The 16,911-nt window shown below is 42.4% G+C and overlaps 2 protein-coding genes across 7 annotated transcripts in view; one reads left to right on the forward strand and one right to left on the reverse strand.

Moving 5' to 3' along the window:
• The first annotated feature begins 3,447 nt into the window (after positions 1-3,447).
• Positions 3,448-9,639, forward strand: LOC135250265 (proline-rich protein 7-like). Its single transcript, XM_064326374.1, has 3 exons — positions 3,448-3,693; positions 4,920-5,521; positions 7,797-9,639. Exons 2-3 carry the CDS (start codon positions 5,290-5,292, stop codon positions 8,234-8,236), a joined length of 672 nt encoding a protein of 223 aa, XP_064182444.1. The 5' UTR covers positions 3,448-3,693; positions 4,920-5,289; the 3' UTR covers positions 8,237-9,639.
• A 2,158-nt stretch (positions 9,640-11,797) lies between these two features.
• The window catches only part of LOC135250266 (drebrin-like), a 40,234-nt gene continuing 35,120 nt past the window's right edge, over positions 11,798-16,911 (reverse strand). For all 6 annotated transcript variants that reach the window (XM_064326378.1, XM_064326375.1, XM_064326381.1 and 3 more), the window contains 4 exons: positions 15,688-15,804; positions 14,930-15,303; positions 14,155-14,260; positions 11,798-13,733 (listed from right to left, as the gene is read on the reverse strand). In XM_064326378.1, coding sequence (XP_064182448.1) covers positions 13,666-13,733; positions 14,155-14,260; positions 14,930-15,303; positions 15,688-15,804 — 665 coding nt within the window. In that variant the 3' untranslated portion in view covers positions 11,798-13,665. The remainder of the gene's footprint in view (positions 13,734-14,154; positions 14,261-14,929; positions 15,304-15,687; positions 15,805-16,911) is intronic.

Raw genomic sequence — 16,911 nt, forward strand, 5'->3', positions numbered from 1 at the left:
ACACACATTTTTACACAGATATATGCAAATCAAACACATATGTATGTACATACTAGGAAATTAGTCAATGTGGTAGCACTAGGTTCGCAAGGTCAGAAGGAGGGAAGTTGTGATGGTGAATTATGTCACCTGGAGAAGATTCTCAGTTTCCCAGTTTTGAGAGACTTGGTGTGACAGGACTGCTCTCTTCCTGGCTTACTGTATGTATACAGTATACTGTATGTTTCCATGCCATGAGTAGTCTCTTTAGTCAACTGTCACATGGGTTCAGAAGTAAAACTAAGATGTTTAGAATTGGAAACAACTGTCTAACAGCAATTCTCACACCTGCCAATGTAATGTAGGTTGTCACAGCAATCTCCAGGTCTGGCACCTTAATGCAAGGATTCATAGTAATTTGCATACCTGGCAACCTAATGCAGTATTTTATAGTGTTCCCCATTCTTGGCAACCTAATGTAGGGTCTCGCAGCAATGTTCAAACCTGCCAACCAAACAGACAAACTAAAACTGAACAGAATCATTTGGAAAGAGAGAAGTCTATATTTTAAAAAATATAGGGCATTGTGTTGTAAATCATCTGGTCCACAGAAATAAATGCGATTTATTAAAGATAAAAAGAAGCATGACATTAACCGACGGCTACTAGATGTCCAAGCAGTGGACATCTAGTAGGATACCACACAGGAACAAACAATTGTATACATGTCAACAAGACCCTACAAAAAGCCTTTCATCAGTGAACAGTTTTTCCTCCTTTTTAGGAGTCAAATGAAGCAACAGTGAATACATTTGTTTTAAGAACATTATTTATGGAATCCATTCCCTTGTTTTGCTGTTATATTAAGTTGACAAAGTTGGTATATACATATATTTTATGCCAGTCAAGCTTCAACGGGAACAGCCAGCCCAGGAAGAAAATATACATGTCATAGATGTATAAATATGGACATTGAGCAGAAAATAAGAAAATCTACAGTACGTTTATATAAAATGCCTTTGCACACTCTTTTTCTGACAAATATTTAGCCAATTATCATACAGAATATCTGACATATTAATATACAAAATTGCTAACAAATCAGCCCTACGGTATCACTGATACAAGGATGTAAAATGTGCTGATCCATGAATGCACAACATTACTAACATATTAATCCACAGGATTTATTCTACATCAATGCTGATATCTTGCTCTGAAAATACATGTATGACTAAAGCAAAAATAAGAAGCCCATTTGCTCTGGTTTACGTGGATTGCTACTACTCTGTTTGTTTTCCTTTCCCTCTAAGTGTAGTAGAAGTGCAGACGAGTACGAAGGAGATGAAAGGTTTAATGAATCACCACAGAAATCACTGCCTTCGCCATGAGGCACTGCAGAACAGAATGACTGAGGAGGGAAATTCTGTCTTTGCGGTCGTCATGGAGATGAATCGGGCGGCTCTTTTCACATACTGTATGCTAATGTGCAGACATCTCAGCTGCATTGCATTTAAGCATTTAGCAGATGCCATTATCCAGAGTGACACACAACATTGTGTACAGAAAACTTTAGACAAGGAGCAGAACCAATGCCAAGTCTTCAGTGTCACAACCAATAGTATTAGTCAGTACATGATCCTGCAATGCAAGGTTAAGTGCCAAAGTGCATGTGTGGAGGAGATTACAATAATAACAATCATAATGTTACTGGGCCAAACTATACAAATGCAAGCAGGAAACAGAGTAGTGCTGCTTGTTGGGTTTCTGTGTCACATGGGGGTAAGTGCTGCAACTTGCCATCATTTTGATTCCATTTGGATCTGATAACTGAGCTTGCATATTTTAGCTAGTGTTTATTTACGGGTACATAGAGCGTATATGATAATTATTTATGAGCAACCTGGCTTTTTTAACATTAGAAATGTTCTTTGTTGAGCCCTTATACTCAGCAGTATTGTGAGAGCACTGATTGGCTGAGCAACTGTTAATTCAATATTAGTTGCCACTGATTGATAATCAAGCTCAGATTATTCTTTGATCAGTCATTTGTGGGATAGGCAGTCTGTGGGGCTACAAGGGATTTCCTACTTCTGAAAGGACAGAGGGCAAAGAGTGACTTATTGGACAGACACTGAAATGAGCGAGAAGAGACATATAGCAAAACAACATATTAGGCTGTTTTCACATATAGCTCTTTTTAAGTAGACAAAACTCTAAGTGAGACAAAAAGTGAGCCAGCTGCAAATAAGCTCAGCCCTTTTTGTGTTCACATTGTAAGTAGACTGGAAAGAGGCCTCAGCTCTCTTTAGGGTCCACTTAAGCACTGATGAGGTTCCCATTATTCACATATTTGCCCATCACAAAGCCGCATCCTGGAAGAGAGGGTAATTATGGAGGCAGAAATCCCACTGCCACATCTGCCTTCCTTCACTCAGAAATAAGCCACACACTTCAGGCATGCCCCAAAATGGAGTCTTCTAAACAAATGCAAACCACTCAAAAACCAGGGCTCCGATTATTCTCACTGGGCCACATTCTGCTCTGACCCTCAATATTGGATTTTCAGTGTAGGTTTGTTGTGGGGATTTGGTTTGAGGATGATTGCATTAATTTTTCTATCAAAAATCCCTGTAAAACAGGTCTGATATCTAAGCACAAATGTTTGTTGTTGGTTTTTTTTTCTTTATCAACACAGCTGGGTAATAACTGTGTTTGTCGAGTTAAAATACATAAACACCACTTGAAGGTTCAGGGCCAATGTTGACAAATCCAGGCCAGCTTTTATTTGCCTCCGGGAGAATTCTTTTCACTCATCAGTGCTACACACAGCCCAGCGGGTGTTAAATGGCTGTTCCAACCTGCGACGCACGCGCCAAGCTCACAGGTTTCTCTGGTGGGTTCGTGCTGGGCAAACTGAGGTGATGCCATCATATCCGCATTTCTTCATTCCAATTTCAGCAAGGTCTGACAGATCTGGGCGAAACTGGCTCTTATCAACTATTAAATGTGAGGGCATTTATTTAGGTAAAGTCAGTTGTGTGTGTGTGTGTGTTTTCTTGTGTGGTATTTATTTATCTATTTGGGGGGGGGGGTATGATGTGAACATTGTCTTTGTCGAATACTGATTGTGCTATGTTAGCGTGCATGTTACCCTTAGTGCAGATCTGTGACACGTTCACACACCTTTCTCAAAATATTAGATAGTGGATATTGTTGTACCGCACGTAGCCTCGGCTATGAAACTGATTATTAGCTCCAAAAAGAACAAAAAAAGGGGTGTGTCCCGTTTTCTCTCTATAAAATAACGACTTTGTAAACACATACACTCAACTCATCTGCAATCTTTAAGAAAACAGTCGCATACCATGAAGAACATCATGTCAGTCGATAAGTGTGTATGATTATGTACTGTGAATAGATAAAAAGGGAGGCGCCAGATGAATGTAAAAACATTGTCACCCCTGTTGAAAACAGACGCACGTCAAGGCGGGACCTGCCCACATTGCTACACTCGCTCGAGCAGGAGGCGAGTCGATAGGACTGACAGTAGGAACCCACGCCAAGTGAAGTTGCGTGGTGGAGACAAACACGAGAAACGTGGGTTTTGCTTATTCGCAGTTTCTGCTGATGTAACTATTCATCTGGCTCAAATTGTCCGAAAGCACTGGAGGGCACCAGGAACTCCACTGCCAGCGAATTGGATCCACGCAGGTAAAACGGACAGCGAAAGCAGACTTTGAAACAGATACTTACTACATATCTTGTCAGATACATCTGTGAGACAAGGGTTCATTTTTGAATACCTACACATTTGCGTTTACAGACGCACACACTGAAGACTGAATCCAAACAAGACGTCTTTACTGATGCATGCAAAATATATATTTTTAAAAAGCGGTACTTTGCACCGTGGTTAAAAAAATGTTTTCATAAATAGTGGATGGTAGTGATGTTGTATAATCTTGTATGTTCGAAGCAATGTGTATACATGTATGTGCATTTTGGGGAGGGCGGGGGACGCGAGAATTGTTGAATGATCGCGGTCGCATGAATGTCAGTATTCCATCTAACAAGAGACACGAGCCACAAAATGCCATTCGTCACACTTATCAATCGCATAAACCACCATAGATAGTTGTGATTGATCCTCTCTGACGGGTATGTGACCAGACTAGCTGTGCGAAGATAATGCTCAGTGTCATCTCCCTCTCCATAACATGCTGTCAATAATTATCATTCCTGATCGGTAGCAAGGTCAGTTGCGTTTCTGCATGCATGTGTGTATACTGCTTTGCATTCACGTGTAACCTTCACTGAAATGCGTCACTAGACAGTCATGTTTCCCTGTTGATTTCTTCACTTTGAACCCAATGTGAGACATCTCTGGTGTTCACCGCTGTTGCAGTTCATATTTGGCCACCGGCGAGGAATTCCCACTTTTTTGTAGCAAAAAGTGACCGTGTGTGCGCGCGCGTATGTTTGTGTGTGTAAGGTAACCTTGCATGATGACGTCTAAGTCTTTTATGTTGAAATCTACCTGGGATATTGTCAACAAGTGACCTATCTGAAATGCAACTGGTTGGCTAAATGTTGCATTTTAATAGTTACTGTTATCAATTTCGACAATGTGGGTCAGACTGCGTTTTACGTCACCAATCATAAGGGTGGATTCTGGCGAAGGGTGCTGGGTGTTTTTGCTGTTGTTTACAGGCAGGACCGTAATTGTTGGCACCCTTGATATAGATGCCCAAAAAAGGCTGTATAAAATAAACAACACAGGTTATATTTCATGCTGAAAAAATTGGGAAATTATATCTGTTTACATCAATATAATTGTTCATAGAAAAAAAGTTTTGATATGCGTCATTTCTGAATATTATTAGTGCAAAATATGTTACAGATGTCATACCCTCGTCTTTCTTCTTTCTGTCCTACAGGTAGAGGTCCTAGGAGCACTGACCGCACCCAGCGTGGAGAGGGGGGAGCCTGACCAAGAAGAGGGGGTGTGTGGGGTGGACGTGCTGCACATTTTGAGCTTCAGGCTGCAGTGTTGCATTACTCCCGGGGCTAATAAAGAGGAGAACACATACTTTTCACTTTCGCATGGACTCAGAGCTTTGTGTCCTCTCACAGTAACACTGTGAACCTGCGAAAACACCCAGGTAGGACCCCAGAACTCCGTGCTCGGTGTGCTCAGCGGTCCAACGTAGAATGTGAGCACAACGCGCCGTGCCAGGGGAATGCTGGATAGGTCCTCCTCTCACTGCCAGGACGACGGAACCGCCGCGAGGCTAGGGGGGCGGGGCCATGGTGATGTCACAGGGCACCTACACCTTCCTCACCTGTTTTGCGGGGTTCTGGCTGGTGTGGGCCCTTGTGGTCCTGCTCTGCTGCTTCTGTAACTCCCTGCAGCGCAGGCTGAAGCGCCGGAGGGAAAGGAGGCTCCGCCAACAGATCCTGGACCCGCCTCCCGCTGGGGAGCCCCCCCAGGGCCCCGCCCCTCCCCCCGCCCCCCAGGGGAGCTGGACCACACCCCCAGGTAGTGCTGCCTTATCTTTTCTCAGGACTGATCTGTCCCTGCTTTTCTTCTCCCAACAGTCAATTTAAATGCACCCTCTTCAATACTCAGTATCGTCTGCACACCGGATCTGGTTGTATGGAATATTTTAACTTTCAGGTGCTGGCAAAATTTGAAAGCCCTCAAAAACCGTATTAAGTAATTTAGTTTTGAATTTTGGTGAAAATATATGTTTCTTCTTCTTCTATAAGTCTTTTGTAAGACTTAGAAGATGTAATCTAGAGGAACAGGTTACTGTGTTTAAAATGATCATTGGATCTAGATGCAGAAATGATAGGCAAATGTGAGCCTGGCTTAAAGCTCTTAGAGACATTGTGACTTCACATTCAAAAGCAAAACTACCATCACACTAGTCTGGGGATGAGAGGGTTGGAGACCATATTTTCTTTATTATCTGATTCTTTTTAAAATTGTATATATTTGTATGATTATTACCCATTGGCTTAGATAGTTGCAGAGCAGTTCAATAAATCTAATCGTTCTGTTATGACACCAGATTCACTAAAATGTTAATAAAAAAGGAACACATACTGAGAAATTAATGATATATGGCCAAATTGTATGAAGTCCTGCACATTGGTGAAAATATAATAAAGTACAATAGAACCTCTGAGACATGGGGAAATGCATTGGGAAAAGCAAATATTATTATTATGCTACAGCATGCCACTTTGGTTAAATGTGAGAGTGTGTTCAGTTTTATTCATGGAAAATGTGGCTTATGGGAGTGGCCTATGGAAAGGGTGGGGTCTGGGGGTGGTGAGGGACCTGTAAGGTCTTACAGGAGAGAGTGATGTGAGACTGACAGGAAAGAGAGCTTTGAGCATCATAGCTGGGTTTAAGACCTGGGTTTACAACAGGGGGTCTGCAGTACTGTAGGTACTGTAGGAGGTTCCTGGTCAGTCATGGTAGACAATGATTATATTACAGATTTGGGAAAATATTTGAAAACAAAACACCATTGTAATGTAACCCTTTTAACTTATGACAGGGATCCCCTGGATGTCTTTGAGCCAATGTAGGGGTCACTGGATCATAAATTGTTGAAAAACGCTGGTATTAGGAATGAGTGATGTATCCCAGAAGAAAATAATAATAATAAGCTTTTCCACAATAACTCAACAGTAATATTTAAGAATAGCTTCCATGCATATTTTGAAAACATTACTCCCATGGTAGGGGAGAGGAAACATGTGGCATGCCTGTCACTACATTGATTCACTCTCACTGCCTGTGTGGAATGCTCCTAGAGTGCTGAACCTGAGTCAGGCAACCAATCATGTGTCAGCTTTTCATGTCACATGATATGTGACATAGCTATTGCGTAAATTTAACAAGCAACACTAACTCTACACTGGGTCCTACACCCCATAGGAGCCTGTGTGTGATTGTGCTTTGTCTAACGTTTTCACAGCTATCTGTGCTGCTCTTTCACTGTAGCCGCTAACAGCAGTAACCGCACCGCCGGCAAATAAAGTTTCCTTCGTACCATCTGAACCGTAGCTCCCTGCCCTCATCTGGGGTTGTAATTTTCTATCTGACAGTCCTCACACAGCAGGAAACACTGGCAGGCTCTCCGTATTGGGTGGGAGCAATCTGACACAGAACACAGTGTACTGACTGTATTCGGTGTTCAGTGTGCACTCCTTTTCTCTCTTCAACCGTTCGTTGTATCATTTTCACAGGTAGTTTTCCATTATGTTTCCTACACAAGGTCACAAACGTGACATCAATGATTTACTATTATCAGCTATTAATAATTGCGAGGTTACATTCTCTGTAACCCCTCTGTAAAACTATATTTTTATTTGTCCAGAGTCCAGTGCTCTTATCATTTCTTGTAAATGTAAACAGGGCTTTGGTGCTGGATAATTGTCTCCTGTAGTTTGGTTCACCTGTTTTGTCTCTGTCTCACATGTGTGAGCTCATGTTCCTGCACAAGCTTTTCATTTGTGTAGCATATCTTGAATGAACAGTGTATAGTGCCTACGACTGGCCCAGATTTCTTTGTGGCATAATCAATTTCCTGTCTACCACTGCTTTCTCCGCCTTTCCAGTGAATACTGGAAAGTATATAACTCACGTGGATTCACTATATAACCAATATGGATGTACGTGTGTTCTTTCATATTGTAAGTTGCTCTGGATACAAAAGCATTTGCTAAATGCCAAAATGTAAACCTTATTGTTGCCATGGCAACAGAACACTGAGATCCTGCTTTCTGTTTTTCACAAGATCTTTCCGGAAAGCCGCCAAGCTACGAGGATGCTGTGCTGATGGAGGACCCCCCGCCCCCCTACAGCGCGATCCTGGCCGACGCCCGTAGGGGGACGCACCCCGAACCCAAGGGCAGGACAGCTAGAGAGCCGGAGAGCTCCGAGACTAGCAAGACAGCCCCAGACAGCGCGCTCTCCAAGCGGGCCGGGCGGGGCTACTCCTCCGTCATTCACCTGCCCACGGCTGCACACTGTGACTCCCAGAGCCCTCTCCTCTCCACCCTGGAGCTGAACTGCAACAATCTCCCCAACGCCGGCCTCGTGCCTGGGACTACGCACAATCCCGCCCTCATACCTGGGGCCACACCCGCTGACCTAAGACTGGGTCCACCCCTGCTGGACCGTACCTATGCCCTGCCCACCGCTTTCCCTATTTTCGGAAGGAGTACAGCAGTGTGACTGACCCTTACTGTGTGATTGACCCAGACTTACACTGTCATATGCACGCAAATATGTACGCATACACACACTTTCTCACTCTCTCTCTCACGCGTGAAATCACACAAGAGCGAACACACACACACCGTAGTTCATAGGATCAATATAGCACAATGTCATTACAAACAAAATCAGAAAATTTCACCAAAATATACGCAACAACAAAAGCTGGGCATATGAATATATAGGCTACTAAAAGTCTTTTTTTTACTACATGCTTTTCTTCCTTGTATTTATGGGGACAATGGAACAGGCTTCCAAGTGTCATCCACCATATGCTTTGGACTAATTGAAATATATGTGCAGCTTTGAATTAGTTAAAAGCATCAGTTTAGGCATTCAAAGGTATGCAAGAGAGAGAATGTTTTAGTTCTCTCAGGTAAATGCCAAATGGAACTAAGGCGGGAGCTTTCCCTTTTAATAAGCCTGCAGTCACAAACTGCTGCTCAGAATTTTCTAGACCTCTGGGAACTGGCTTCAGAATTTTGTTAAATGAGAAAAATTGCTAAACGTGGCCAGTACCTTTTGCAAGGCCATGCCGTTGAGGTTCTTTTGAACCATTTATTTTATCTTGCGTTCAGGTATTAAAAAGTCTTTGCTGCTTCTCTCCTTTAATCTTTATCATTCTGAATCAGTCTTACTGTATTTTCACACAATGTACAGGCCTTTTGGTCTACAGCACAGAGCTATATATTTGTATCAAGCTACAATATAGTGTCAGAAATGTTAACTGAACACGAAGAGAAGCGATCCTCAACTCTGGTCCTGGAAACCCTGGGCTCTGATGGTTTTCGTTGTTACTCAGCACTTAATTGAGCAATTAAAGCACTTCACTTGAAATCAGCTACCAATTAAGATTCAAGAAAGTAGATGAGTTGAGTTGCAGACAAAAACCAGCAGATCCCGAGTTTGGGACCCCTGCTATAAAAATTAGTTGCAATTAAATCAACGGAAAGATGTCATCAGCCCCCTGCACTGCACTTATACAGATTAAAGCACTTGGCACAGTCTTGATACCAGGTTCTGAAATGTGTAGAAATGGCATGTTTTTTTATTTTATATTACAGTAATTAAACAGCATAAGACTCAACTAGATTTGAGCTATACTGTGTTGAATGTCATTGCATGAGCACATTTCTTTGTTGGAATAATATTTTGATTGACTGATTCAATATTATCCAATAATACTATAAAGCAATTACCTATGGAAATGATTTTAATAGAAGTATGAATCATTCTGTCAGTTACAGTTTCTCAGTATAAGTGTGTAGCATTCAGTGTTAAAACATCTAAGACCAGAGACCTCTAAGTTCTGTGTTCAATTCAGAGCATGAGAGCAATAATTAAACTGGTCATGTGACACATAGCTGGAATTTTTTCTCACTGTCTGTGCAAATTTTGCATCTGATTTTTTTTTTTCACTCTTCTTGTCTTGTGCTGGGGGAATAGTCACCTGCTCTGATTCCTGCTTTGTGCTGGGGGATAGTCACCTGCTCTGATTCCTGCTTTGTGCTGGAGGAATAATCACCCTGTCTGATTCCTGCCTTGTGCTGTGGGAATAGTTACTCTGTTTGTTTCCTGCCTTGTGCTGGGGGATAGTCACGCTGTTTTATTCTTGCCTTGTGCTGGGAGGATAGTCATACTCTCTGATTCCTGCTTTGTGCTGGAGGAATAATCACCCTGTTTGTTTCCTGCCTTGTGCTGTGAGGATAGTCACCCTGTTTTATTCTTGCTTTGTGCTGGGGATAGTCACCCTGTTTTATTCCTGCCTTGTGCTGGGAGGATAGTCACCCTGCTGTTCTGCTTTCTGGATGTCTACTTGATTCGCTGTGCTGGAGGATAATCACCCTGTCTGATTCTTGCCTTGTGCTGGGAGGATAGTCACTCTGTTGTTCCTCCCTGTGCTGGGATGTCACCTGTTATCCTGCTTGGGGGAGATAGTCATCCTGTCTGATTTTTGCCTTGTGAATCATCTCAGATGTCATCTCGAAAACTATTCTTACATTATCGCCTGGAAGGGAATTCTCTGTAGACTGTGGCACTAGAGCCACAGTAATTGCATTTTTCATGTCAGAGCGGAGATGCATTGTTTTGTCCCATGTGAATTAGAGGCAAGTCTGTGTCTGAAATCTGTATTTTCAACCTCTGAAAGAGCCTTAATCAGTTCATCAACAGTCATCTAATTTATTTATTTTTCTGGCTGTGTGCTCTGGTTTACTGAAGTGGCTTGCTTTTGTGTACCATTTAAGTCAGTGTTCTGCACTCCCTGATCGTAGAGAGCCACAAGCTCTGCTAGGTCTTGTTTTCACCTTAAAATCAGCAACCAATTCAGACCAAAGTAACCAGGTGAAGTTTGTTATCTGTGTCATCAACTGCTCTAATTGATTAAGTGTAGAGTGACAATGAAAAACCAGCAGAGCCTGCGGCTCTCCAGGACCAGGGCTGCAGACCCCTGCTTTCAGCTTTAAGGCTGGGGTATTTCAAACTGACATTTTGGAGGAGGGTCTCAGCATTTGCCGGTTTTAATGATTTCCTTTCAATAAGTTGCTAATGTTGGCCTTGGAAACTGTGTGAACTTTCTGACTGACCTATGACTTGGTCAGTCAGAAAGTTCTGGATCACTGAAGTATGTAACGCACCAACAACAATCAGACACTATGGCCCCTCCAGGGCTAGAATCACACACTCCTGCTCTAAGGACGAGTGATTGATTGGTTTCAAACCTATTTTAGGCTCAACAGTGGGAAAGCCTATGATTTTCTTTGCTTTGAAAGACAAAGCATCATCATATTTTCCTGTCATTTTATGGTACGTCCCTCAATTAGGAGCAGTCAGCCGCCTGTCGGCTCCAATTAGTTTGTTTTGTGTTCCGATGCATTCATAGCGCTTACATAAACATGAAGGACAGGGGGTCCAATCTCACCAACTGGAGGAATCCACCCCATCGGTTTATGTGAGTTGCTTAGCAACGACCTGAGAGCTCGTCTCGAGCTTATGTACCAGGAAGGGATGGGAGGCAGCTGTGGCCTCAGGAAACAGAAATGCCACAAGGACAGATTTCATAAGAGGTTGTTACTCCAAGAAAGAGCAGTAAAATTTCAAAACACTCCAGCTGACCCCTGAGAATTTTCAACAAAACACATTGCTACATTTAAATGCACATTCAAAGAGAAGAATTTTACTTTGAATGTTGATGAAAATGAATGTTTCTTTTGAAATTGTCAGTAATCTGTTGGAATTTCACTGGTCTCATGAGGGTTGAAATTAGCCTGTGACACAGGTCTGGTGTGTAGAAGTTAATTCTATTTCTGTAATTGTCTTCTCTTATAATTGTGATTTTTTTCATTTTCAGCTGTGCATTATTTGGTAAATGATATTTATTATCCAAGTGTCGGTCCATTTTCACAAGGATTCTTCAGAGCATATCTTAGGGACTTTTAAACCCAGTGAAGATGGACAAGTGATGCAAAGGTCAAAGGTCAACAATTTAATTCTGAGAATGAGCCACCCAGCACTGCCTGGAAGGTTTGAGAATCCTTTATTAATGTACACCAGCTCTTACAGAACGGTCTTACCATGTCACAGAAAAAGGCTTGTGCTTTCTTTCTTTCTTTCTTTATTCAGAAACTAGGTATATGAAAACTGGATGGAAAAAAGATGAGCATTATGTAAGAAAGGAACAAGAACGGAAGAAAGCAGAAATCTTGGAGGGTGTATCCTGGGGAGAGGAATGAAATAAACAAAATGGAGTTTAACGGTGAATGAGAGAGAAAATGAAAATGCCGTCGGGTCGCAGGTTAATGTTAAAGAAACTCATTGATTGTGAGAGCTTATTGACCCCGCCCTCACCTCTCTCAATACTGAAAATCCCCAGTTACCTTATGTATGCATGGCAACACACAGGACAGGTAGGTAGCAATTACAAATGGCATCAGCAATACTACTACTAAATATATAATCATTATTCACACCACAAGGATTGTTTCTTTTATTGCTTACTCAGCTCCACCCCATTTTTAAAAAATATTAAAGTGCCTTTAATTAAAGCCCCCCCCCCCCCCCCCTTCAGCAAAGTTCCTTTTCGTTAGAGTTTCACATTGTACTGACATAAAACTGCAAAAAATATGTCTCCTCATAAAAGATGGAAACAGTGGTATTACATTTTTAATTTTATTTTTTGCTCTAATGTGTGGAGCTGGGAGAGCGAGAGTATTTTATTAAAAAATGGAAACGGCATTAAGCTTCTTCATTCTGCCAGGAGTGATGAAAACTATTTTTCAGCTTAAACCTCTGATCAAAATATAGCCCATGCTGATTTCAGAGTAACATGTATCTATATATATATAAAGATGTATTATTATTATTTTTATTTTTTATCAAAGTCTTTTTTTTCCTCGCTCTCTCTTTCTGGTTCCTTTTTGAAAACATAGTCATTCTAGCATATTTTACTAAATGCATTTACAAATCTCTGATATACCAATTTAATCTACAGTTTTTTTGGCCAAAAATTCTAATGCTGTATGTAAAGATATATGAGGACCATAACCAATAGCACACACTCAGTCTTAGACACATGCATAAACACAATACAAACCTAACCTACCCGAACTCCCTCACACATACACGCACACACATAGACGCACGCACACACACACACACGCACGCACGCACACATCCACATCTAATTTATTGCAGAGCTAGATACTGACACCTATTAACTGAATATCATTCCTCATTAATTGCTGTGTCCAAAACCCGAAAATGAGAAGGGGTGTTGGGAAGGGGGGGTGTGACAGCAGGTCTCCCTCCTCTCAACAGGACAGACGAAAACTCTTAAGCAGCTACTGAGCATGTGCTGGGTTCCATTAAGACATGCTGGATTTTGTTAAATGTCCCAGGTTTGGGATAGGTTCCGTGCCATTGCTAGCAAACAGACCTGGGCAAAATAATTATTTGAAATACTTCAGCCTCTTAGACCCTAGTAAAGGTCCTAAAGGTTTTTTTTTTTTTTTTTAAACGTCACATATTAAAATGCTTTCTTCTTATGACTGTTCATTTTGGTAAGTGGCACGTTTTGTTGAAAACACCAAGGGATCTGCTGTATTGTTTTGTAATTTTCCCGGTGCTAATAAATCCAGGCACTTCAAAAAGGTATTTGGCCCAGGTCTGGTGGGGAACGTGTAGCAGTCTGCAAGGGGAGCAAGTCCGTAACGCACTCAGCACACGATACAAAGACAAAAAGAGCTAAACTGGCATCTTTAACACTAACCTGGATATAATCTACTATTTTGATTGTTTCATAGGTTATTTTTGTATGCAAGACATTATTACATTATTACATTATTACATTTTTGTAACATTTTTGTGTTTCAGCAGGTGGCCCTCCCTCTTCATTCCTCTGCCCCATACTCTTCCTCCTCCATCACAGGGTCTGCGTCCCAGCAGGTGATGTCAATCTCTGCGGGGCATATGTGAACACAGGGCAATATTAGGCATTACTGGGTGGCAGGGGATCCGAAGAACCGAAGAAGGAAGAGATATTACAGGACGACAACCTCCATAATTCCTTCCGATAAAAAAACAAAACAAAAAAACATAGGAACAGAATTGTAGTTTGTGGAATTTATATTCTATGCTCCCCTATTTATTTACTTTTAATGTTGTTATTTTACTAAACAGATTTACAATAAAATGATTCAGAAATGATCACTTTATACACTTTCGACAGCGTGTGTTTTATCACGTACAGTTCAAGTATAATGTTTGAAGTATTTTTATGAAGTAAAAAATGCAGAGGCTTTCAGCTGTCCCCAGCTGCACCCCCTTCAAGGGTACGGGTCCAGCTGCCACTTTGTGAGCGGATCACACGTAGGCCTCACCTGGAGGTTTGTTATACAACACTGGCATCGGGGTCTCCTTTGAAGAGCACTCTTCTGATTGGGCAAACTCCTCCTCCTGTGACTGGCTGAAGTAGCCTTCGCTGGCCTGCACACACACGCGCACACACGCACGGAAACAACCGTTAGTTTCCTGCTAACACACTTCAGGAACTCAACAAGAATGCAGTGGTACGAGATGCCCTGTGGTTTTGAAGCGGTACGGTACGCTAGCACCCTTGTACATGCTTCTGTAGCCACATCTGAAAGCGCTGTCAATATTGCTTTCACGGTTCACTGCATTAGAGTGCCATCTAGTGGCAGAGAAAGAGCCAAGCTTTTGCAATTTTATTTATTTAACGTGGGCCATTACAGGCAGCCAATGTAAATCACATTGGAATAGTGCTCAGTTTGTCTGTAGCAGGCTGTATCAGGCATAGGACTACCAGTTAGGGTCACTTTAGTTTCATTACAGTTCAGTCAATAAACTACTTTCATTGAAATTTGATCCAATTTAATTTAAAAATCCATAGAAAAGTATGGCCATTTTTAAATTAATTTCTTGAATTGAAATGAAAACAACCCCAGCACTGAAGGTGATACACAGTGCGGGTGTATTTTTGTTTTGTTTTGGTGTAGCACTGTTAATAAGTACTGTAAGTTGTCAGTAAGTTTCTTCTTGTTTCATCTGGGGAAGACCCTTACAAAGCTTGGGAGACATAAAGCTGAAAGCTCTGCCACCAGCTTTACATTTCAAATTGGTTTTTAAACTTTGAACCTGTGCTCCTTCTTTAAGCAGGCTGTCCCCATTGGTGAGGAGCAGATGTCCGTCATCTAGTTCCTGGCTGTCAGATCCAGAAGCACGCTGCAGTGCATGCTGGTAGCTGAGGGTCATCTGGTGGGGTCCGCCAACATCCACCAGGCTGGAAGGGTCGTCCTCATCTACCAGCCCCTCTGGGAACTCGTCGAAGCTAAGGAGAGGCTGGGGCCGGGCGTGGGGGTGGGGCTGTGCGTCGTCAAACGTTGTCTCCCATAGGTCAAGCGGGTCATCCATCTCTTGTGGCTTGGAGGGTTCTGAGGGGGTCGGATCATAGGGGACCCTGGATTGGGGGGTCATACTCTGAGGAGGGGGTGGGTCCTGCAGGTCAGTGGCTGTGGGAAGCAACGCAAAGTCACTATGGCAACGGGAATGCGACGGCAGCACGAATCAGAGCTTCCATCAGGACAGTGTGTTCCCCAGTGAGTGCAGTGCTGTTCAGATTATGTATAGTATGAATACATGCTATCTTCGCTACCGCGTTTATGCTTTCCATATCTACACACATGGCTGCACGTAAAGATAACACCACAGTTTAAAGATGAACATCTTCCTTGAGGATCTTATCCAAAGCACAGTGTCACTACATGCAGGAAGGTTACAGTTAGACTTGAGAGGGTCGCAGTGCTGGTGTATTCACACTATGGTTCCCTATACCTTTGCTTGAGTGTCTCCCTGTGCCCCTGCCAGGTCGGGGTGGAGCACAGCCTTACCCTTACCCTCGTCTCGCCCACCGTCCTCGCTCTCCTCCGGGATGGGTGTGGTGATGATTTTGGGGATGGATGCAGACAGGATGGTCCCCCTGCCGCACTCTGAGTCCCCATGAGGATCATCGACTGGAGCGAACACAGCAGGGGACATGCATTAGATATGCACACATGCATGCATAGACGCACACACACGTACAAATGCACATGCACACACACACACACACACACACACACACAAGCATAATCTGACACACGCACCACATAATTTATGACACTGCCTACGGATGCAGGTAGTGATGTGCAGAGAGCTGTCATGGCAACCATTCATTAAGGTATCACCTCTTTCTTCATGACTTTAGCTAAATCAGTATACTTTAATGAGATTGTCTATATATCCTTTGTATAGTACAGTGCTCATTATTGGACAGAGTAGCAGGGTCTGACGAAGACTTTGTGTAACATCAACATAACCTCTTTGGATTATTACATGCTGCTTTTTCATATATTTCCCAGCAAAAAAAACCCCAAAAACATTGAGTGTGTTTTACTGCTGAGAAGCAATGTCACTAGGTCCTGATTGACTTTCTGAGGTGTCTGACTGTACATATTTTAGTGCACTGGCATGTACCCTCCCAAGAAGATTAAGGAAGATGCAGAGATGAGATGGGGTTATATTCCTGAATTGCCATTCCAGACTAAGGAACAAGACAAAAACAGGGATAAAAAACAACGAAATAACAAAATAACAAAACACTTCAAAACTCTGAAAGAAGAAAGTTGAGTCCAGAAGGTAAAAGAGGACGCACTCATACAGCCAGAAATCAAACGACATTTGGGAAATATCTGCAGTTGGCCAGGGAGGCCTGTGTGTTTTTTTGCCAGGTACAAAAGGAGTTTCTTGCAAAGGGAGAATAGCTTTCAGCTGGAGCTGCTACGGGCAATCATGTCTCATTCGCCAGCCTGAATTAGAGAGAAGGAGCAACTAGCCTACGATCAGCTTTGAGCAGAAATAGGCTTCAGGAGTGCCTGGATTCAGATCTGACACAACCGTGAAGCTAAAGCACGTTCAATTAAGGAATAAGATTAGAGATTTATATGCTGACAGGTGATTCGCGAAACTTTGACATTTGGCGGTGCATATATGACACCTTATGTTCAATGTGTGAAGAGCAGCTGGTTATGAATATTTGAGCTACATGCTATAATATCTCATTTTCTTGTTCTGTGCTTCTT

Source organism: Anguilla rostrata, chromosome 3 (assembly GCF_018555375.3).
Source record: "Anguilla rostrata isolate EN2019 chromosome 3, ASM1855537v3, whole genome shotgun sequence".
Lineage (NCBI taxonomy): Eukaryota > Metazoa > Chordata > Actinopteri > Anguilliformes > Anguillidae > Anguilla > Anguilla rostrata.